General features: G+C 47.9%; 1 protein-coding gene across 1 annotated transcript; it reads left to right on the top strand.

Moving 5' to 3' along the window:
• The first annotated feature begins 11 nt into the window (after window positions 1-11).
• Nmnat1 (nicotinamide nucleotide adenylyltransferase 1) lies at window positions 12-24,177 on the top strand. The gene is made up of 5 exons (XM_075946939.1): window positions 12-99; window positions 15,989-16,159; window positions 18,032-18,215; window positions 21,774-21,916; window positions 22,306-24,177. The coding sequence occupies exons 1-5, from the start codon at window positions 12-14 to the stop codon at window positions 22,719-22,721; spliced, it is 1,002 nt and encodes a 333-aa protein (XP_075803054.1). The 3' UTR covers window positions 22,722-24,177.

Genomic DNA, 24,177 nt, shown 5'->3' with positions numbered 1-24,177 from the left:
GCGTGGAACCAATGAAAGCGCGGTGCGGTGTTCCCTTCGCTAGCTTCCGGGCCGAGGTTGTCTGCTGGAGGACTGGGGCGGTTTGGCCTGCGGGGCTTGGTAAGCACCCCGCACGCGGTCCTAGGATAACCCGTTTTGGGGAACGTTAGCCCAGCACCCCTTATTGTGCCAAGCAAAGGGGAAAGCGCAGTGGCTGGGCCTTTAGAGTCCTTTGTAACGGTCCCTGGAACCAGGTCTTCAGAGTCAACTCCTGCTCGTTAGTTCCCCCTCGGAACCAAAAAGTTGGTAAAATGTCCTGTGACCTTGGCGCAGGTCAGCTTTGGGATGCCCTGGGGGGTTTCCTTCTCTAGGGAGCAGGCGCCCGAGCCCTTAGAGGGACGTGGGTGAGAGGCAGTGGGGGAAAACCGGCGTTGTGAGGTACTCCTCTTTCCCTCCTAAATTCTTTCCAAATATGGGAAAGATCAGATCCACTTTACTGACAGCCGTTTGTCAAAGCCTTTGAGAACTAGGAAAATATCTGCTGGATGGACTTTAAACGTTACCCGGAAACTGAGTGCAAAACCTTTGGAGTGATTCCATCTTCCTGAATAGTGATCCACAGAGCATTGGGTTTTGTAGTAAACTTCGTTCAAAGACAGTATTAAAATTTATATTTCATTCCGTCAGTACGAACTCCAGACTTGAATTATCATAGCGCTCTCCGGGGTTTATTGCAGCCCCTTTGCCTCGGCTGTTTGTCATTGCTGTTTGTTGCAATGTGGAAACGGCCTTTCTAGACAGCTATTCGGCCTGCTTTGCAGAAATGCTCCCCGAGTCAAGCGTGTGCCTGTTGTGTTGATGCAGCTGTCTTTGATTTTCCATATGAGAATGTGTGCCAGCTTCTTAGGCGGAATGCCCCGAAGGGTGTAAGGAAACTTCATTCTGGTGGTACCACACTTGAAGCCTGAAGTGTGGGAACTTTTCAGCCATACGCTCACATTGGGAGGGGAGAGAGAGAGGAAGAGGGCAACAGTGAGATTTGTGGGGCTGGAGAGAAAACTCAGTTGTAACTCAGCTGCATAATGCCCTGGGTTTGGTCGCCAGCACCAGGCAAACTGGGAGTGGTGCTATACTCTGAGGTAGAGGCTGGAGGCACCAAAGTGAATTCTAGAACAGCCTAGGAACGTGAAAATGTGTCTTTTGGGGGGTGGGGATGCAGAGGACAACAGGGTTTCTCTGTGTAGCAGCCCTGGCTGTCCTGGAACTCACTTTGTAGACTAGGCTGGCTTCAAATTCATAGAACTCTGCCTATCTTTGCCTCCCAAATGCTGGGATTAAAGGCACCACCGCCAGCTGAAATTTTGTCTTAAAATTCAACCAAACAGCAGCAATTAAAATTGAGTGCAATAGTCCACACCTCTAAATTCAGTGTTTGGGATGCTCAGGCCAGATGACCAGGAGTTCCGGGCTAGCCCAGGCTATATGAGACCTTATTATTTAAAAAAAAATAAATAAAAGAAAGAAGAAAAGAGACAGATTCAGTCAGGCATTGTGGTATATGCCTTTAATCCCACCAATCAGGAGGCAGAGGCAAGCAGACCTCTGAGTTCAAGGCCAACCTGGTCTACTGAGTGAATTCTAGGACATCCAGGGCTGCGTGTTGAGGCCCTGGCGAGAGGGGGGTGTGCCATTTGACTAGCTCAGGAATGGAGGTATGTCACCATATGCTTCATCCTGGGTACTGTTCCCAGAACTATGGAGTGATGGGTGGAGAGAAATAGTTCTTTTGAACGTTACTCAAGTGGTTTGAATTTTTAAAAATTTTCTAGTAATATGAATGACAATTCTCAGAAATTTTTTTAAATGTAAACACAGGAAAGTGGCCTGTTCGGCTTGAGGTCACCACTATGCATCTGGGAGTTTTGCCCTTGCAAGAAAACAGGATAAGGAAAAAGGCCTATTCCAGACAGTTCTACCAGGAGATAGAAGAGAGAGGTTTTTTGGTTTTTCGAGACAGGGTTTCTCTGTAGCTTTGGAGCCTGTCCTGGAACTAGCTCTTGTAGACCAGGCTGGCCTCAGATCCTCCTGCCTCCGCCTCCCAGTGCTGGGATTAAAGGTGTGTGTCACCACTGCCTGGCTACTTCTGTAGATGATGAACCTTTCAGGCACTGCGTCTGGCTTGAGTGTGTGCAGTCTTGGGTGTGCAGGGAAGGTCCTGCCTTCTATGTATTGCTTCTTCTTGGTCAGTGACAGTCTGACAGGGCAGTTCTGTGCCAAGTTTTCTTCCGTGCCTTTGGGGTCTTGTGTTGGGTTTATGATCTTGAGGCAGGAGACTGAGAGGAAATTAGGAAGGAGGAATGATGTGTTGGGAAAGTCACTGTGGAAGACAGAACTAAAGAAAGCCACTTCCGCAGTGGGAATCCTAATAGAGAAGCTAAATAAACGTGGGCTTGGCAGGAGTTTAGGGGACTTCAGCCTGGACTTAGTGTGAGAGCTGAGAGAACCAAGTAGGGACATGCTGGGGCAGATGGAACCTGAGTGGTGGGAAGGACCACAATCCAAAGGTTTTCTGGACACTTGGGCCACCATTATTATTTATTTATGTGATGTTGGGGATTGAACCCAAGCCTAATGTTCTACACCTAATGCTTGTGTTGAGCTTAATTATCTCATTAATATCTGAGGCAGAGTTTTCATGCAGCACCGCTTGGCCTTGAGCTAGAGATGTAATGACATTGAACTCCTGATTCTCCTGCTTCCACCTCCCAAAGTCACTACCTGTCCTATTCATGCAGTGCTGGGAGTTGAGCCCAGAGCCCTCTGCATACAAGGCAAGTCCTGTAGACCTCTAGTCCCGGGCCTCTTTTCTGTGTCCACTAACAGATAGCTTGTACCATTGTAAGTCTTACAATAATGGGTAAGAGCTTCTATTTTTAGAATTAGCCGTGTTTCTCCAGTGGTCAAGTCCTGGGCAGGTTAATCAACCTCTCTAAGCCCCAGCGTCTTCATTTGTAGAGATGGTGGGTTTGGGGATAGTCCCACCTCATTGTGTTGTCAGGTTCTATGAGTGCATAGGAGATGCTTGCCTTCTTCTGCCTTCTGAGTACTGGGATTAAAGGTGTGCACTGCACCACCATGCCTGGCTCTGTGTGATGCTTTCTATTAAGAATCTGTGGTTGCTGGTCAGCTGGGGCAAACAGCTACAGTTAATAAGAGATCAATGCCATTGATGTGAAATTTATGCTTCATTGGGACAAAGTGTTTGCTCAGGTAAAGTACATGGAGTTGTAGTCCAGAGGGGTCCAAGACTATACTCGAGCTAGCAGCTGAATGTGGTAATGTCTGAGGGTCTCTGTGAGGTCCTGTTTCCTTTTAAGACATAAAAAGCCATAGGATTAGGCCGGGCGGTGGTGGCGCACGCCTTTAATCCCAGCACTCGGGAAGCAGAGGCAGGCAGATCTCTGTGAGTTCGAGGCCAGCCTGGTCTACAAGAGCTAGTTCCAGGACAGGAACCAAAAGCTACGGAAAAACCCTGTCTCAAAAATCCAAAAAAAAAAAAAAAAGCTATAGGATTGAGCCAGGCAGTGGTAGCACATGACTAGTCCCAAAACTGGGGAGGCAGAGGCAGGTGGATCTCTGTGAGTTCGAGGCTAGCCTGTTCTACAGAGTGAGTTCGAGGACAGCCAGGGCTATACACTAAAACTTTGTCTCAAAAAACAAAAAAGACTTGAACTTTTAAAGAGACTTAGAATTTTAAAAGTATTGAAGATTTTAAAGACAGAGAATTGTGAAAGTTGGCTGATGGTTGTATTGTAATATTAACATGAGACTTTGGGGCCAAGACATCGAAAGGTCATGGTTTAATGTGTGTTTGCATATCAAGTATATAAGGGGTAAAGGTTCATGATCACCTGTAACTGTTAACTGCCACGGCCTGGAGCCATCTGAAAGGAGCAACTTGATTGAAGAATTGCCTGGACTGGATTGGCCTGTGGGTGTGTCTGTGGGGGACTGTCCTGTAGATAGAGGAGGGCACAGTCCTCTAAGCAGCACCATTCCCTGCCAGGTGGTCCTGTGTGTACAGGCCTAAGCCATGATTGAGCCAAGCAAGCAGCATTCCTCAGTAATTTCTGCTTCAGGCTCCTACTTGAGTTCGTGCCCCAACTTCCTTCAATGATGTACTGACCTGGAAATAGGAGGCAATAAACTTCCTCCCCGAGCTGCTTTTGGTTAGAGTGTTTGTAACAGCATAGGAATGAAACTCAGACATGGCTACACAATAATTGGCTGTAATGATGTGAAAGATTCTTGTAATCCACTGTCTCTTTACCCAAAAGTTCCCACAATGTAAAGAGTCAATAAATTGATGCTGTTGAAATGAATGGTCCGAGTCGCTGTGTCCTTGTGAAGCTTCGCTCTGCATTTCTGAGATAAGTGACTTCCCTTCTTATGTCCCTGCTACTTTCTGTGGTCATCATCCGCTCAGAGCCTAACTTCCATGGACAGGAAACGGGTTTCTCAGAAGCCAGTGCCACAATCTCCTTTGGGTATATTTGATGGTGATGGCAATCCTGTGATGTCACTTGACCAATTCATTTCCCACTTCCTCAGCGCTCATTCATGTTTAAAAGCAACTTTCTTCCACAATGGCTGGTTTTGGCATGCTTCTATTGTGGCCATGATTTGCAGCCGACATTTTGTGTAGAGTGGCAGCTAAGATAGTCTTGTGAGGTGGTGATAGCACTGGCAGTGCTGCTGGGACAGGCTCAGTTGACCCAGGCGTGTAACTGAGGCAGGAGACCAGCAGGACCCTCGGACCGGCTTTAGATTGTTGGCTTTGCGTCTGGCTTTGGACAGGTCACTTTAGACAGCCAGATGAGCCCCATACCAGAGAAAAGCACTGCGGGACAGAGCACAGGGTCTAGTCAAGGTGGAGCAGAACTTGGCGTTAAAAAAAAACATGCCTTCTCAAGGAAGCTTCTTTTGCACTGATAGCACTAATTGCAGACTTGGAGTTGAGAAGAGACACAGAGGGCTTCGTTGACAGCCCTCTCCTCCCACCCTCCCATCTCACCCCCACCCCTGAAAAAAGAAGTCTAGGCAGGAAGCCATAGAGAACTCTTCAAAGTTGTAAGAGGGTGCTGAAGTGTAGCTTCCACACCTGCTGGCTTCTGGCAGGGTGGGGGTGGGGAAGGACTCGGATCTCTTTAAGGGGCTGGCGCTGGGATTTTGGCCGTGCCCAGGGAGTATAAGGGAAATGCAAATTAGACTTGGTATTTTTCTTCTTCTTCTTCTTCTTTTTTTTTTTTTTTTTTTTTTTGAGGAGGTCATAAGGATGGAGGAGCAGACCTAGGAGGACTGGGAAGTGAGTGTGATGGGATACATTATGTTAAATTCACAAATATTCAATAAAAATATTATGTTGGAAAGATCTCTTCAAAAGTTCATACACATGGGGCCACATATATAAAATGCCCAACAGTATCCTCTTGTCCCCTCCCCTTCCGTCAAAACCCTCCTCCCCAGCAAGTCCCCTCACTCTCCTTTTGTTCTCTGTGGCCCAGAGGCTTTAATTAAGGTGTGTGAGAGAGGAGGAGGGAGGGAGAGAGGGACAGAGGGAGAGAGAGAGAGAATGAATGCAACAGTAACTTACCAGTGGGTACACCAATGAGAATTCTGACTTTCTCTCCACCAGCAACCGTTAACTGTCTATAGCTCTTTGGGGAGGGTGGAGCCTTATGGGCCCCTCCTCCGTCCATAATGATGGTATGTTGAGAGGCCCAATCCTGCTCAGCTAATGATTGCTGCTGTGAAAAGCTTACCTTAGACAGGATTTCTCTGTTATGAAGTTCCTGGAACTCACTATGTAGACCAGGCTAGCCTCAGACTCAAGGAGATCCACCTACCTCTGCTTCCTGAGTACAGGGTATCATATACCTTAGGTGGTCCAGGAACTGGTTGACCTACTGATCCCCTTGCTGCACCTCTGGAGTGTGGGTTACCAGCCTATGTGCCACCACCTGGGCATAGTGACTGAGCCCTGGACCTGTGTTGTGCTGGGTCAGCACTCTCCCCACTGAGCTACATCCCCAAGATGCTTTGATTCCCATCCCAAGCCCCCCCATTCCTGTGTGGCTCTGTTGTCTCTGAGGGTCTGCAGTCAGAGGAGCCAGGGCTCCTTACCGTGTAATGATCCTAGTTAAGTGGTCTTCTCTTGAGGGTCTGCAAGTGTCTAACCCGGATGGGTCTTGGGAAGTGCTTTGACTTACCCGTGGATACCAGGCTGCCCACTGACAACAGCACAGACAGGTAGTACAGTTCAGGGCTGGTTTTCTCCTGTATGAAATGCAAAAAGCACCATCAGAAGCACCTTTGTTGTTTGGCCAGTGGTGACTGGTTTGGGTTTTGTTTGACTTTTTGTTGTTTGTATTTTTGAGACAGAATCTCACTATGTAGCTCTGGCTGTCCTGAAACTCACTCTGTAGACCAGGTTACACAAAAACTCGCAGAGATCTGCCTTTCTCTGCCTCCCGAGTGCTGGGATGAAAGGTGTGTGACTCCACCGCCCGGGTTTCTTTGGGTTTTGGTTTAGTGTATCTGTAGGCAGTCTACCCAGAGTCTGCTGTCCTGCTGCTCTGCCTCCCAAGTTCTGAAGTCACAGGCACGTGCTCTACAGGAGTCTTGTCACATTTATTGTCAATAGTTACCAAAAAGGGTTTTTAGGGCCAGCAGGAGGGCTTAATGGATGTGGTACTTTGAATGTAATTGGTCCCCGTAATCTCACAGGGAGTGGCCCTATTAGGAGGTGTGTCTTTGTTGGAGTGGGCATGGCCTTGTTGGAGGAAGTGTGTCACTGAGGGGGTGAGCTTTGAGGTTTCCTATGCTCAGGACACCACCCAGTGTCTCAGTTGACTTCCTGTTGCCTGTGAATGTAGGACTTGAGCTGCTACTCCAGCACCATGTCTGCCTGTGTGCTGCCACGCTCCCCACCATGATTATAGTGGACTGGACCTCTAAAATTGTAAGTGAGCCACCCCAATTAAATGTTTTCTTTATAAAAGTTGCCATGGTCATGGTGTCTTTCCCAGCCATAGAAACTCTAACTAAGACAGTGGGTAAAGGTGATTGCTGCCAAGCCGGATGACCTGAGTTCAGTACTGCATGGTGGAAGAGGAACATCTACTCCTCAGAGTCAGCTTTGACCTCCACTTGCTTGCCATGGCTTAAGTTTCCAAGTATACATCACGAACACACACAATAGTGATACAGTTTTAAATTTTTAAAAGATAAAATTCTACTAAAGTAGAAATAACTCACAATAAGAAAAATCTCGGCCAAGTATGGTGATGCAAACCTTTGATCCCAGCACTCTGGAGGTAAAGGTAGGTAGGTCTCTGAGTTCTAGTCCAGCCAAGGCTACAAAGAGAGACTCTGTTTCAAAAAACAAACAACAACAAACAAAGCAACAACAAGACCACCATCACCACCAAAAACAACCAAAATGTCATTTGGGGATGTTTTTAGGAACATGCTGGCATAACCCCAGGTCTCACACATGGTACACATGTTCTCCACCAATGAGCTACAACCCATACTCTTTTAAAAAATGGTTTCTTCTTTCTTGTGCATGTGTGTATATTCATGTGTGTGTGAGGGTGTAATGTTTGTGCAAGTGTAAACCTGCATATAGAAGCAGGAGGATAGCTTCAGGTATCATCCTCAGGAATGCTGTTTGCCTCGTGCCATTAGTCTAGGCTAGCAACCCTTGACCCCCCGGGATCCGCCTGTCTTCACCTCCCCAACACTGGAATTACAACATGTACCAGCACACCCAGCCTTTCCATCCTGTCTTCTGAGGATCAAATCCAGGCCTTGCGTGTGAGGCAAGCGCTTCACCAGCTGAGCTCTCTAGGATGTTTTTGTCTTTCCTAAAGTAGCTGCGTTGTGCATAGATGAGGAATTCCATGCCTGCATATTTCTATTTTCTGCGTAAATAGATAGTAAATATTGAAAAGTCATGATTGTTTGTAACCAAGCTTTCAGAGTATGATGAGCCTTTTAAAATTCTTAAAGCCGGGCGATAGTGGTGCACGCCTTTAATCCCAGGCCTTGTGAAGCAGAGATCTGCCTGAACAACCAGGGCTATACAGAGAAACCCTGATTGAAAAAACCTTAGCCGGGCGGTGGTGGCGCACGCCTTTAATCCCAGCACTCGGGAGGCAGAGGCAGGCGGATCTCTGTGAGTTCGAGACCAGCCTGGTCTACAAGAGCTAGTTCCAGGACAGGCTCCAAAACCACATAGAAACCCTGCCTCGAAAAACCAAAAAAAAAAAAAAAAAAACCTTAAAAAACAAAACAACAAACCAGGACCAGACCAGAGAGATGATTCCCTGGGTGAAGTGAGTGCTGCGGAGCCTGACAGCCCAAATATCTCTAGAGCCCATGGGAAAGATAGAAGAAGAGACCTGGCTCCTGTAATTGTGCTCTGGCCCCTTCAAATATTGTGGCATGCATGCAATCACACACACAGATAAATTAATGTTAAAAAATAAAAAAGCATACACAATCTGATGCCAAGACTGTTAATAGCACGGTGCACGCTCCTTCACCAAAGGACCCAACAGCAAACACTAAGAAAGTTGTCCTCAGAGCCTGCGGGGCCGGCTCCATCTGAGAAAGCAGTATGATGAGGCCTGGAAGGACAGGACGGTGTGCTCAGAGACATGCGCTTCTTCCTTGTTTTGTTTTTGTATCTTGTAACACACTCTTACTATTGTAGCCCAGGCTAGCCTCAAGCTCCATCTTCTGAGTACTGGGATCACAGGTGTGCACCACTGTGCCCGACCTCAGAAACAACATCTCTTGTTCAACATGACTTATTTTTATATATTTATTAAGAAGAGAGAGATGGATCAAAATCGAGATCTGTGTGTGGGCACAAGGACCACTCACTGGCTGTATGTGGCAGGAGATCAGGAGACAGCATTGTGAAGTCTGTTGTCTCCTTCTTTTTACTTGGGATCCTGGAATAGAACTCCAGTTGCCAGGCCTGCCCAGCAAGCAGCCTTTACCTGCTGAGCCAGTGTGCTGCCCCAACACTATTACTGAATAAATAGCTAAATCCATAACTTTATTATAACTGTATAGGCTGTTGCAGGTCAGGCACGGTGGCACAGGCGTGTAATCCCAGCATTGAAGGCCGAGGGGCTGGAAGATTACCATGAGTTTGAGGCTAGTTGGAATACACGGTGAATTCAAGACCATCCATCTCAAGAAAGTAACACCCCACACCCCACCCCCAAAAATGAGGAGGGCGAAGAAAGGAGAAAAATGTGAGAATCCAGTGAAATACTAGGTTCAGCTTCAGTTCCACACTCTGATTGTAGGATAACTATAAGGGCTGCTATCCAAGGAATTTAAGAGTCTCTTCATTCAAGGTTTTGTTTCATTTTTAGTGATGGTGCCAATCAAACGCAGGGCATCACACATAGCAGGTGAACATTCTGCCATTGGTCTGCAACCCAGCCAACCACCGGAGTTTCCAGTGTCATTTTCTTGGGTGCCAGCCTGTGAACATCCCCAGAGCAGAAACCTCCTCTTGGCTGCTTCTGTCCCCACAGCGGGTACCAGATATAGACACCTGCTGAGCACCCACAGGCAGCTGCACACCTACCCAAAGTGAAGAAGGTGAAGACGATGCTGCCAACCAGGTTGGCCAGGAGAGGCTGACTGCAGTGCCGGGAGGATCTGGGCCTGCAAAGCAATTCACAGGCTGGTACCCTTCGCCCACCACTCAGTACAGAGCCCTCCATGTCTGAGGCACATCAGGAGCTCCCTCCCTGCCCTAACTACGCTGACAGTGGCTTCATCTTGGCTTGATAATGAGTCTCATTCGTCAAAGCTGGGAAATAATGCTGAGGTTTGCTAATCCTTATTTGACGGTTTGGGGAAAAGCGCTTTGTAGAAATTCTGACCTTTGGGAGTAAAGAACTGTGCTGTGTTGTGTTCAAACCTCTTGTGGTAGACTTGTGTTGAGTAATTCCACCAGCTCATGCCTTTGCTTTGCATCCCCATCAGGCCAGTGAATTCTCAGTTTTCAGATTTTTGAACAATTTTCACATTTTTAAGATTGTGACTCTTTACTTTAAGCAAATAGATTATGTTTGCTTTGTTTCCTCAATGAAAGTTGTTAGTGGACAGTGTCTACCCGCTACCATTGTTAGTAGATGGTCTCTGGCCTCCACTGTGATTAGTGGACGGTCTCTGGCCTCCACTGTGGTTAGTGGATGGTCTCTGCCCTCCACCGTGGTTAGTGGACGGTCTCTGGCCTCCACTGTGGTTAGTGGACCATCTGTGGCCTCCACCGTGGTTAGTGGACGGTCTCTGGCCTCCACCGTGATTAGTGGATGGTCTCTGGCTTCCACCGTGGTTAGTGGACGGTTTCTGGCCTCCATGACTAAGCTCTAGCACTGAATTGTATCATACATCAGTTCAGAATCCAGTTGATTGATTGAATGTGCCTGCTTTCCCCTTGGCCCTGTAGACATTAGCTAATGCTTAGGCCCTTGGGACCGGCCTCTGGGGAATCCATGAATAGAGACATTAGTGCCCTCACAGTCTCTTATACAGGAAGTCAATATGTGTTAAAATTAAACTTGATCTGTCAAAATCTCTGCAACCTTCACCCTACTGAGATTTCAAGAATGCAGAGAGGTGGACTTGACTGCCACCAATAACAGGAGCAGAGACAATGGGACAGGCAGCGCTCAGGCGTGTGACAGGAATGCCAAGGAACACCTGCACCACCCCGCAGGTAAGGCCTGCCTGGGCTGAGACTCACCTTAGCAGCGGGCACCACCCCGCAGATAAGCCTGCCTGGGCTGACTCACCTTAGCAGCACGTAGAACTGGAGCGTCAGGGTGCCAATCCCAAACAGGAACACCACCACCTGGCTGCACAGCAAGGGGACAGGAGGTACACCTTTATGACCTTGAGGAACCAAATTCAAGTTGTTTCATGCTAATTAAACCACAGGGAGGGTTTTAAACCAGGCAAGAGTGAATTGCCACGCACTGCAGTCTCCAGTGAGACGTACCTGTTAATACCTAAGCAAAAATTCCTAGCTGCCATTTTTGAGCTCACTGAGAAATCTGGGGGACCTTGATTCCGTTACCGTGGTTAATGTCAGGAAGCAGCATACAAGTAGTAAGAAGTATTCATTCAAAGTAAGCATAAATAGAAAAGCAAAACTAAAAAGTTAATATTTGAATTGGATAGATATATTGAATATCTTATATGTGCTATCTTATTCAATATTCACAAAGTTCTGCAAGGTAAGGACTATGCCCACTCCCCCTTGCCCTTTTCTTTTTCTATTTTCTTTTTTACAAATAGGGCTCACTGCATATCCTTGACTGGCCAGAAACTCCCTATATAGACCAGGCTGGCCTTGAACTCACAGAGGTCTGCCTGCTTCTGCCTTCCGAGTGCTGGGATTAAAGACAAGCACCACCATGAGTGTATATCTCTTTTTTAAAGACCGAGTCTTACTATGTCCCCATGTTTGCCTTGAACTCATAGGCTAAAGCAGTCCTCTGCTTCAGCTTGCCAAGTACTGGGACTAGAGAGGAACATGTCACCAAGACTGGGACAGCCTTGCCTCCTGCTGGTGTCAGCCACAGTGTGACTGACAGACCCAGGTAGCCTGCCTGCCACAACCTGCAGACGCTGGTTTTTACGTAGTAGTCCGACCCCTCCCCCATAGCCTTTTCCACTGTAGCTGTAGGGCCGAATGACTTTCGGATGTTCATAGAAAACAACTATTGCACCTTCAAAATCTACACTTCTTAAAACAGCTGCTGCTGCAGCAGCATCAGAACAAGACATGGGATCATGCTTCAGGTTACTAGTTTGAAAGAAACAATGTCCTGTTAGAGGGTGGTGTGGCTGGGCAGGTCCTTTAACAGTGGGCAAACATGGCTTCAGACTGAGCATCCGGAAGTGGGAGGAGGAGAGCCCAGCCCAGACACAGTGCTCTTTGAAACAGCTGTAGTTGTGAGTTAATGTTTTCCAAGGTGTTACATTAACATTTCCACCACGGTGTCTTTAAAACCCAAAAGATGGGTGAATTACAAGTAAACTTTAGTTAAACTTGAAGACGACCCCAGGAAGCAATGAGCCTTTTGACGCAGTTTGCTGGGGAGGAACACTTACAGCCTGAGCCGATGCGACCTCGGCAGCCAGCAGTGCAGGTGGTAGGCTGTGTGCACCAAACAAAAGTGAATCATGGCGACCCTGGTCCAGTGGCGTTCAGAACAGTTCTGTCTGAGATTCCACACCCATCCGTCACCTCCATGTTGGGACAGGCCACAGTGTAGGAGCTCACTGTGGCTTGGAGGGTAGAGAGACTCGCTGAGATGACTGAGTTGGTGAGGCCAGGATGGACATCTGAGACAGGTCACCAGTGTGACAAAGGACAAAGACTGCCTCCTGTATGCTTGAGAGATCAGCTTCCACCAGCCTCCTCATTCCCCAAGGGAAGGAAACCCGAGCTCATCCCCAAAGCAGAGTGGGGCTGGGAACATTTTGTTCCGTCTCTGTTTCAGGACCCCAGCTGGCTCCTTGACTCCCCCACACCGTGCTCTTAGCCTTACCTTCCTTCCACTCTGCCACCCTTGGGGCGTAATGTCTAGAGCCTGACTTGAACGTGCCCGGGGCTGGCGGACACCCCAGTTCCCTAGGCCACAGTTTTATAGAGATGCTGCCTTTTTTTGAGACAGGTTGGCTTTGAGCTTCTGATCCTTCTGTTTCTTCCAGCTCTCCAACAGGTACTTTGTATGGGAAATGGATAGAGCTAACACTAGAAGGGGCAGGCTTTGGGGACCCTGGTTTTGTGATGAAGAGTGAGGTGGGTCTTTGAAATCCTGGGTTTTTGTTGTTGTTGTTGTTGTTGTTTTTTTCCAAGACAGGGTTTCTCTGTAGCTTTGGTGCCTGTCCTGGAACTAGCTCTTGTAGACCAGGCTGGTCTCAAACTCACAGAGATCCATCTGCCTCTGCCTCCCCAGTGCTGGGATTAAAGGCGTGTGCCACCACCGCCCAGCTATCCTAACTGTTTTAACTCACTCTTTTTCTTGTTTTGGAAAGTGGAGGTAACACTCCTGGGGATTGTCCCTAGGGCATCCTGCGCCTGCACATGGGGCAAGCCCTGGATTGCTGAGCTACTGTCCCAGCCCTTAACTCATTGAACAGCATACTGACCATCAGGGACTCTTCTTAATTTTCTGTCCACGCTTAACAGTTTCCCTGTGTCTTTTGCAGTTTGGTTTTATTGGTTGGTTGGTATGTGTGTGTGTGAAAGTGCACATGTATATATATGTATATATATGTGTGTGTGCATGTGGGAACCTGGGTCAGTATCTGATGTCATCCTCAATAGCTGTTCATCTTAACTTTTGAAATGGGGTCTCACACAGAAGTTAAAGCCTGTTGGTTGAACTAGACTAGCTGACTCCTCCTCTGGGGCTGGGATAGGTGCGCACTGCCAACCTAATGCCCATCTGCATGCGAGCGAGCGAGCGAAAGTGTATATGCATGCATGTAGAAGTCAGAGGTCACTGTCAGCTTCTTCTTAATCCCTCTCCATCTTCTAAGTCAGGGTCTCTTAGTGAACCTGGAATTTACTGGTTTGGAGAGACTGGCTAGCCAGAGATCCCTTGACACCCTCCTGTCTGTACCTGTCTTTTTTATGTTATTCCAGAGGTCAAATTCAGGTCCTCATGTTTGCGTGACTGACAAGCACTTTACTTACTGAGCCGTCTCCTAGCCCCTGAGTTGTGGTGTTATTTTGTCTGTTTGTTTGTTTTTGAACAGGGTGGGAGGGATTGGAAAGTTTTTTTGGTTTTTTTTTTTGTTTTGTTTTGTTTTTGTTTTTCGAGACAGGGTTTCTCTGTGGTTTTGGAGCCTGTCCTGGAACTAGCTCTTGTAGACCAGGCTAGTTTTGAACTCCCAGAGATCCGCCTGCCTCTGCCTCCCAAGTGCTGGGATTAAAGGCGTGCGCCACCACCGCCCGGCTTGGAAAGTTTTTTTGAGGTGAGGTCTTGGTCTCTTGTTCAGGCTCCTCTCAGACCCCTGCCTCACCCCACCCACCCACCCAAGCAGCTGGAGCTCAGGGGCTGTTTGGTTTGAGGGCCTCGGGCATGCTCATCTGCATTCCCACCACCACCTCCCAGATATAAATTACCTTTTTTGTTTGCTTGCTTGTTTGTTTGCTTGCTATGCAGGGAATTGGACACCTCCTATATGTTAGGCAAGTGTTCTGTCACTTAGCCCTGTGCATTACTTTAAGAAGATTGTCTCTCTAGCCAGGCAGTGGTGGCGCACGCCTTTAATCTCAGCACTCGGGAGGCAGAGGCAGGCGGATCTCTGGGAGTTCGAGGCCAGCCTGGTCTACAAGTGCCAGTTCCAGGACAGACACCAAAAAAGATACAGAGAAACCCTGTCTCGAAAAACCAAAAAAAAAAAAAAAAGATTGTCTCCATTACAAAGTCTTGTGACGTCATCCATCAGTAAATATTCATTTCTTGTGACACAGGACCACCTGTGGGTTTGCTGGTCACGTGCTTCTGGTGTCACCTGGGCTTGCTGTGGGAATGGTCATCTTGGCTGTGGCTTAGCTGGCCTCTGATGGCTGCAGTCACATATTGAGAGGTCAGCTGTCTTACCAGCAGGGCTGGGGGGGCGGGCACGGCTGTCATCCCATAGCAGCCTAGCGTGGGCTAGTTTCCATGGTAGGGGCAGCTGAGGAAGACAGGGACATCTCTGCTACAGTTTAGGTGTTGTCTGACTGTTTCCTCAGAAGCCCGTGTGTGGAAAGCTTGGTGTCCAGTGTGGCCGTGCTGAGGCGGTGCCTGGTGTCTATCCCGTGTAGCCGTGCTGAGGCGGTGCCTTCAGGACAGGTGCCTGGTGGAAAACAAGGAGGTCGAGAGGCTGACTTGGTTCTCAGGAGAGTAGGGTTTTGTTCTTTTGTTTCTTTGTCTTTTTTGAGGCAGGGTCTCTTTGTGTAGCTGTGACTGTCCTAGAACTCACTCTATAGGCCAGGCTGGCCTCAACCTCAGAGATCCACCTGCCTCTGCCTCCTGAGTGCTGGGATTAAAGGTGTGCACCTTTGTTGAATTTGGCTTGATTCAGGAAATAACCAGACCAGCTTAAAGATAAATAATTATATTTTTAATTGCTATAAGGGGAAACTCACACCACAAGAATGGGAAGTCCGAGTTCCTCTGTTTTCTGGCAGGAGTCACCCAGAGAGAGCACCTGGTCCGTCCCAGTTTTCTTCCTGGGCTCCAGGTAGCCACGCCTTAAGAGGCTCCACTTCTTAAAGGTGATTGGTTAACAGAGTTCCCCCATCACACTTTGTTTCACAGCATAGGCTTGGCCCTCTCTACACAGGGCTTGTCCACTTTCTCTTTCTGCACCATGTGATGCAACCAGGACGCTGGTGCTATGTTCTTAGGCCTATGGAATCTCTTTAAAATGTACCTAACCCTTAGTTATGATGCCATATTTGTGATCCCAGCACTTGGAACACGAAAGCAAGAGGATCAGGAGTTCAAAGTTATCCTCCACTACATAGCCAGTTTTAAGCCAGCCTGGGCTATGAGACTTTGTCTCTGTCTCCTCCTGTGTCCTTCTCCCACATTCTGAAATTAGGGACATGCTATCCTCTAGCATGTTATTATGTGTTACTCTGTGATATAATGGCCTCAGTGCTAGGCTCAGTTAACATGCCCTCTTCTGCTGTATTCTTTTGGGCAAAGTGAATTATAAGGAATAGAGTTAATCCCATTCCACTTGGTAGGAACTGCATGCTTATATAGACAGAGATCAGAAAGTGAAGCCAGTTCTGCAGTTCATCCCCATCAGTGAAGTTGACTATTTGCCCTGTTTGCGGGGAGAACATGGCAGATGTCCAGAGATCTATAAACGAGCTTGTTTCCTTTCTCCTTTGTAGACGACAGCAATGGTGTCAGAGGTCTCCATTTAGATCGGCAGCTACAACTTGTCGCCATGGACACGTCTGAGAAGACCGACGTGGTTCTTCTGGCCTGTGGCTCTTTCAATCCCATCACCAACATGCACCTCAGGCTGTTTGAGCTGGGCAAGGACTACATGAATGCAACAGGTAGCTTACGACTAGAGACGGGGCTGGAGCGATGGCTCAGAGGTCTTCCAGAGGTCCTGAGTTCAGTTCCCAGCAACCACATGGTGGCTCACAACCATCTGTAGTGAGATCTGAGGCCCTCTTCTGGCCTGCAGACATACATGCAGGTAGAACACTGTATACATAATAAATAAATAAGTCTTTAAAATAAAATAAAATGTGAAAAAAATGAATTTAAAAATAAAAAAGACTATAGATGAAGTAGGGCGGTAGTGGCGCACGCCTTTAACCCCAGAACTCGGGAGGCAGAGGCAGGCGGATCTCTGTGAGTTTGCAGCCAATCTACAGACTGAGTTTCAGCCAAGGCTACACAGAGAAACTGTCTCTTAAAAAAAAAAAAAGACTAGCAACGCATTTAACTATTCAGTGTGATACCTGACCCTGGACACAGTGTGTTCCTATGTTTCCTGGCATAGAGAATTAGCCAAAAAAGTCAATGGGACTGTTATGCACAAGTTTCTGCTTCCCAAATGCATATACAGAGCCAGATTTCCGATGCAAATTACATGAGGGTTTTTAATATTATTTCAACTCAAGTTTGAACTTCACCTCCACCACATCAACACAGTGGGTGAGGGAAGTGTAGCCCCGAACCCGGGGAAGGAAAAACACCACAATCCAGGGAGTTCAGTTCTATCGTCTTGGGATTGGGTGAGGAATACATAGGGTAAGGGTAAGAATCCATTGGTCAGCTTTGGGGCATGAAAACCTAACAAAGAGCCATAAATTACTGACAAGGTATGTTCAAGGATAGGATGCCTCCCAAGAACATCTGGACCTCGTTAAATTTTATGGCCCTGCTCCCTATCTTCTTAATTGGCCATTTTTAGGGCATCTGTTCAGATTTCTGCTATCACAGCACATTTCTGGAGCTGAGATCTGCTCTCCTCCCCCCAGCTCATTATATGGCTTAAGATGAAGCCCCTTCTTTAAAATGGAGTTTGCAAGGTCAGGTCCTCACAGGACCAGCAGAGGTGGCTCAGCAGGAAAAGTACATGTTGTAAAGTATGTATGTGAATAAGGCCGGGTCGAGCATGGCGGAGCTCTCAGCACTTGCAAGTCTGAGGCAGGTGGATCTCTGTGAGTCAGACCAGCCTGGTCTATATGTATAGCAAGTTCCAGAGCAGCCATGACTGCACAGTGAGACCTTGAAGGGTGGTGGGGCATGACTAGCATAAGAAGGGGCAGGGCTGGGCAGACACTGTCCAGAAAGTTCTTGCTAGATGTGGTCAAGCACCTAAGTGAGGAGAGACAGATCCCTGCCTCTGGTCTAGGTGAACAGGCAAATTGAGTCAGGCTTTTTAACAAGGGAGTTCAATTCTGGTTGGAATTCTGACCAACGAGAACTCTAAATATAAGTCATGTCAGCGAACCCAGAGTGCGTGTGTAAGGGGTGTAGGGCTTTAGTCGGAGAAGGTGGAGGTTGTGTACAGTGTGCATGAGTGTGCTCAACACTACAGAATTGCACACTTAAAATCCTGTAAAGGATAACTTTTGTAATATGTTAGTACAGTTTCTTTTCTAATTTAAGAATGTGTTTCTTTGCATGTGCAGGTGTTGTGTGAGACATGCTACACAGGTCAGTTGGAGACGTCTGTTCTCTCCTCTCACCTTGAGTGTCCTGGGGATTGAACTCAGACCATCAGTCTTGACGGCATACCCCTTGACCCATTGAGCCATCTTGCCAGAGTCTTACCACAGTTTCAGTTAGCTACTAATTTGACTCTTTGTTTAAAAAAGGGGGGGATTATAACTATAAAATAACATCAATCATACTTCCTGTCCATTAAATCTGATTTGTTATCCCTAATATCAAGCCAACTCTTTATCCAGGAAAATACAGAGTTATCAAAGGTATAATTTCACCTGTTGGCGATGCGTACAGGAAGAAAGGCCTCATCCCTGCCCACCACCGAGTTATCATGGCAGAACTTGCCACCAAGAATTCCCACTGGGTGGAAGTGGACACGTGGGAAAGTCTTCAGAAGGAGTGGGTGGAGACTGTGAAGGTGCTCAGGTAACCCCGCTACAGTCCACGTCATTGGTTCTGGGGAAGGGAGAGGGGACTGGATGCTCCTGTTGCTGTGTTTGCAGTTCTGCCTGCTTCTGGTTGTCAGGTCTGTGAGGTGTCACCAAGCGTCTTAGTGTTCTGTTGCTGTGAAGAGACACCCTGACCAAGGCTGTGCTTGTAAGAGGAAGCGTTTAATTGGGGGCTGGCTTACAGTTTCAGAGGTTTGGTCCATTATCGTCCTGGCAGGGAGCACAGCGGCACATGTTGTGCCTGCCTAAGTGTAGCTGAGAGCTACATTCTAATCAGCGGGCCAAGAGAGAGTCAGGCCTTGGCATACAGGCTTTTGAAACCTCAAAGCCCACCCACAGTGTAGGCAGAGGAGACTGCACGTTCTTTTTCTGGCCACCCAGCCCTGAATAATCACACAGATATATATTAATTACACCACCATTTGGCCAATAGCTTAGACATATTCCATGCTAACTCTTATATCTTAAATTAACCCATGTCTATTATTCTGTGTGTGGCATACCGGGTAAAGTTCCAGGAGTCTGTCTCCTTCAGCAGCTACATGAAGTCTCTCTGACTGCGCCTACTCTCTCTAAATATATCTTTTCCCTCCTGGCTATATTCTGCCCTGCCATAGGCTGAAACAGCTTTATTCATTAACCAATAAAAGCAGCACATGAAGCTAGGTGGTGGTGGCACATGTCTTTAATCCCAGCACTCAGGAGGCAGAGGCAGGCAGATCTCTGGGAGTTTGAGGCCAGTGTGGTCTACAGAGCTAGTTCCAGGACAGGCTCCAAAGCTTCAGAGAAACCCTGTCTCGAAGAAAAAAAAAAGCACATACACAGAAGGCCATTCCCCATCACCACAGTGACATACTTATACTTCCAACAAGACCCTACCTTCTAACCTTTCCAATCCTTTCAAATAGTGCCAGGCCCTAGTGACTAAGCATTTAGATGTACGAGCCTGTGGGGGCCATTCTTTTTCACCGCACCAAGGCTGCTCCTTCCTACAGCAAGTTACCCAGGCTGCAGAACACGGGCACACCTGCGTGTCTTTCAGCATGGGTGAGATATTGACATGTTTGTTCCTCAGAGAGTAAAGGGAGCCAGCCTGGCCTTCCTGCCTGAAGGGAGAAAGACAGAATTCCTCAGGGCATTGTAGTCATCTGTCTTCTTAGCTGGGGAAGAGGGAAGGAGATGGCTTAAAGGGGAGGTTGGAGCGTGGCCTACCTCTCCAGGACAGCAATTATTTCAAAAGGCCAGGGTTCACAGCCCAAAGACATGAAGCCAAGACTCCCTCCCTGCAGCCGTCTCTGGGACAGGGTTCACTCAGAAGCCATCTGAAACGTGACCTGACAGTTCTCCACTTAGGACCCTGGCTGTTTGTGCTCATCGTCACCATGTTCAATTAGACCAGATCAGGGAAACTTCCTGCCAGTCATCCCCAAACTTAGAAATGTCTGAGCTTTGCTTTGTTCTCAGGATTTGCTCAGGGAAGTGTGCTGGATGTTCTGAAGACGCTCCTCTGCCCACATCCCTCTCACAGCAGCGCTCTCTCTCTCTCTCTTTCTCTCTCTCTCTGTTTTTGTGTTTGCTTGCTTTATGTTTGTTTTGGTTTTTTGAGACAGGGTTTCTCTGTGCAACAGCCTTAGCTGTCCTGGAATTATCTCTGTAGACCAGGCTGACCTCAAACTCACAGAGATCCGCCTGCCTCTGCCTCCTGAGTGCAGGGATTAAAGGTATGTGCCACCACGGCCTGGTTTATCATTTTTAATAAGGAAGAGTGTCTGGCATTGCTTGCCCAGGATCCAGCCCAACCTTGTGTGGTGCTTCCTGGAGCACACAGGAGGCTCTCCAGACCTTCGTGCTCAGACCTTTGAAACCAGCCCAGTGAAGGAAGTGATGTCTCTAATAGTCTTGAGAGAGAGTTAAGGCGATTTCTGAAAAACTTTTGTCTAATGCCTGTTCTTAGGATTCTCACTCCTCCAGACTGGCTGAATAAGGTCAGAGAAGGCCACAGAAACCCTTCTGGGCACTTTGGATGCAGTGTCCTTGCTCATTGAGATCCACATGTTAGAGACTGGGGGCTGCAGAGTGGCCCTTGCACGGTCAGAGCAGGATCTCTGTGGGTCCTGGAAGATGCTGCGGTGTGACAGTGGCATCGGTCTCATCCACAGAAGCTCAGCCACACGGGAAGTTTCCATGAGGAGCATGGGCTGGTGTTAGGGTGGGGCATTGAGCCAGAAGGTAAAAGCTACCTGGATGTGTTGGGGCTTCCTTTTCAGCATTGACAGGAAAGCGGTCTCCCTGCTAATGGTAAAACCTCTCCTTGGGGACCGTGCTCTTGTTTGAGCCCCACTCGTCCCTCTCTGGCCCCGTGGTACCTGGTGTCTCTTACGTGTTCAGTGTGACTGTTAGTCTGGGGCGGGGTTAAGGGCGTGGAGGGTTGCCCACTGTTGGCTCTAGAGGTGTGGGCCATACTGTGTGGTAGCTTTGCCCCTGCTGCCGGCCTCAGGCACTTGCCCCTCCCAGTCCCTGTGCTTGCCCTGTTCTTCTTCACTACAAGATCGGGCCGTGGTCTTTAGTGGGCAAAGGTGCAGGCTCTAGTCCAGAGCGCTGCACTCAAATCCCAGTTCTGCTGAGCATAAGCTAAACGACTAGGCAGTGTAACTAGCTCCTCTCTCAGTGGGGCTGATGGTAGCGCCTGTTCTCGGTCAGTGTCAGGAACTCTGCTCCAAGCGGACTGCAGCTCTTTTTTTTTTTTAATGATTTATTTTTATTTTATATGCATTGGTGTTTTACCTGCCTTCATGTCTGTGTGAGGGTGTCAAATACCCTGAAATTGAAACTATAGACAGTTGTGAGCCGCCATATGGATGCTGGGATTTGAACCCATGTCCTCTGGAAGAATAGCTAGTGCTCTTAACCACTGAGCCATCTCTGGGCTGGAGAGATGGACCTGCAACTCTTTTTGTTGTTATTGTTGTTTTTGCTGTTGCTATTGTTGCTGCTGTTTTGGGGGTTTTGGTTTTTTGAGACAGGGTTTCTCTGTGTAGCTTTGGAGTCTGTCCTGGAACTTGCGTTGTAGACCAGGCTGGCCTCGAACTCACAAAAATCTGCCTGTTTCTGACTCCTGAGTGCTGGGATTAAAGGCGTGTGCCACCACTTCCCGGCAGACCTTCATCTCTTCAGTCTTCATCTTCCTCTCCATCACTACATGAGGAGTTGAGGAGATGGGGTCAGACGGTTGTGAAGAGGAATAACCACTAACTCCCCTGTCGCAGCACTCACACAAGAGTGCTTCAGAGAGCACGCTGACTTCAAGGAATGTTCTTTTTTTTTTTTATTTTTTCTTTATTTAATGTACATTGGTGTTTTGTGTACGTGTATGTTTGTATGAGGGTGTACGATCCCTTGGAACTGGACAGTTGTGAGCCACTATGTGGGTGCTGGGAATTGAACCTGGGTCCTCTGGAAGAGCAGCCAGTCCTCTTAACCACTGAGCCATCTCTCCAGCCCCCAAAGAACATTCTTTTGTTTTGTCATCTTGTAGACACCATCAAGAGAAACTGGCAACTGGCAGCTGTGATCACCCACAAAGTTCACCTTCGCTGGACAGGCCTGGGCGGAAGAGGAAGTGGGCTGAACAAAAACAGGATTCTAGTCCAAAGAAGCCCCAAGAGTCCAAACCAACAGGTTCGTGGTGTCTTATCAGGATCCAGCCATTGCTCAGACTCCACAGTAGAGACCCCTGGGTAGTTTTATTTTACTCCATAACTGCTGGATTCTGATGGTCGGGAAGGACGGAGTGGTTCTGGGGTAGAAGGCAGCAGATCTGCTTCTCACACTCACAGGCACGAGCACTTCAGTATGGGTGTTTATTAAGAAAACAAACCTGTCAGGTGGTGGCACTGCCTTTAACCCCAGCACTCAGGAGCAGAGGCACATAGATCTCTGGGTTAGAGGCCAGTCTGGTCTATAGAGTGAGTTCCAGGACAGCCAGGACTGTTACACAGAGAAACTCTGTCTTGGGGGAAAATAGAGAGAGAGACAAGAAACCCTGAAGCTCTGGTTTTCTCTTCAAGGTGTACCCAGGGTGAAATTGCTGTGTGGGGCAGATTTACTGGAATCCTTTAGTGTGCCCAACTTGTGGAAGATCGAGGACATCACGCAAATTGTAGCCAACTATGGGCTCATATGTATCACGCGGGCCGGCAGTGATGCTCAGAAATTCATCTATGAGTCCGATGTGCTGTGGAGATACCAGAGCAACATCCACCTGGTGGATGAATGGATCACCAATGACATCTCATCCACTAAGATCCGGAGAGCTCTCAGAAGGGGCCAGAGCATCCGCTACTTGGTGCCGGACCTTGTCCAAGAATACATAGAAAAGCATGATCTGTACAGCTCCGAGAGTGAGGACAGGAATGCCGGGGTCATTCTGGCTCCTCTGCAGAGGAACATTGCCGAGGCTAAGCACAACAGTTCCACAGCATGAAGCTCTGCTTGACGTCAGATGCTCTTGTGGAGATTCAAAACAACCCAGTATTAGTAACTCAGGGAAGGAATTGCCATCCTGTTTCATAAACGGAAGTTTAAAGTTTGATTAAAAACTAACAGGAAATTCAGATCAGTTGCTGAGATCAGTGTTTTAGATAAGGTCTCTAGAAAAAGAATAATTCCTCTTTAAAATAACAGCTGATTCACTGAAATGAAATCTCAATCATGTTTACTGTAAATAAGTTTACTAAGAACAGACCCCACAGCTCTACCACACAAGAGAAGCAGATGTGAAAGCAAATCCATTCACAAGCCTCCCTGTAGGGTCTGGAGAGATGGCCCAGAGGTGAAGAGCATGCGATGCTCTTCCAGGGGACCCAGATTCGCTACCCAGCACCCACACGGCAGCTCCCAACTGGCTGTAACTCCAGATTCGAGAGATCTGATGTCCTCTCTGGCCTCCGTGGGCTCCAGGCACACGCGTGCTGCACAGACATACATGCACGAGAACACCCACACAAGAAGAAGGAAGAAAAGTCTCACTTCAGCCAGGTCAGTGATGCACACCTGAGACCCCGGCTGTTCTAGGGGCTGACATATGAGATCACTTTGAACCCAGGAGTTTGAGATGACTCTAGACAACATAGACCCTTCCTAAGAAACAAAACAAAATCCTATCTTTAGCTATGAAGAGACCTGACATGCTGTTTGTGCTTGGTGCCAGCCATCTTTATCCAGGATAGACAGAGGAAGGGATTCTTTAAATCACCTTGGCTGGGGCTGTAGCTCAGTTGGTAGAGCACTTGCACAGCAGGCCTGAGGCCCTGGGTTAAATTACCACATAGCTAGGCATGGCAGTGCACACCTGTGATTCAGGTGCTTGAGGACAAGCAGAAGGAGCAAATGTTCAGCGTCATCCTGGACGGCCTGCAAGTTTGAGACCATCAAGGGATGCTGGAGACCCTGTCTCTATATAAATAAAATAAGTGATCCTGTAAAATGACCAGTGACCAGTGGTCCTCCAGCTCTGCAAAATGAAGGTTGTGAGTACACCCTGAAGAAGTCAGACTATGCCACAGTTTTCCTTGCTCCACGGGCAAGATGGTGCAGTGGACAAAGGTACCTGCTGCCAAGTCTTTCAACCTGAGTTCAAGCCCCAGGACCCACACAGTAGCAATAGAGAACCCATTCCTAAACAGTAGCTGACCTGCACGAGAGAAATAAAACAAAGCTGGTGAAGCTTTGCCTGGGTGTTGCTGCTTGAAACCCCGCTTTGGAGGCGGGGGTGGGGACAGGCTCTGCTTCAAATGTCATCTTAGCAAAGCTTCGTTGCTGACTCTTCACCGTTCTTTTTACTCTGGGGACAGCTTCAAAGACAATGTCTCAGTGCCTTTAAGAAAATTTCAAAGAAAAAATAAAAAAAAATAAAAAAATAAAAATAAAAAAAAAAGAAA

Source organism: Microtus pennsylvanicus, chromosome 13 (assembly GCF_037038515.1).
Source record: "Microtus pennsylvanicus isolate mMicPen1 chromosome 13, mMicPen1.hap1, whole genome shotgun sequence".
NCBI classification, from domain to species: domain Eukaryota; kingdom Metazoa; phylum Chordata; class Mammalia; order Rodentia; family Cricetidae; genus Microtus; species Microtus pennsylvanicus.
The sequence above is the reverse complement of the archived record's forward strand: the minus strand, read 5'-3'. Positions and strand labels throughout refer to the sequence as shown.

Coding starts and splice junctions, on each gene's coding strand:
- Nmnat1 (XM_075946939.1), top strand. CDS start 12: ATGAAAGCGCGGTGCGGTGTTCCCTTCGCTAGCTTCCGGGCCGAGGTT. Junction 18,216..21,773: donor GAGACTGTGAAGGTGCTCAG/GTAACCCCGCTA, acceptor GTCATCTTGTAG/ACACCATCAAGAGAAACTGG. Junction 21,917..22,305: donor CCAAGAGTCCAAACCAACAG/GTTCGTGGTGTC, acceptor TTTCTCTTCAAG/GTGTACCCAGGGTGAAATTG.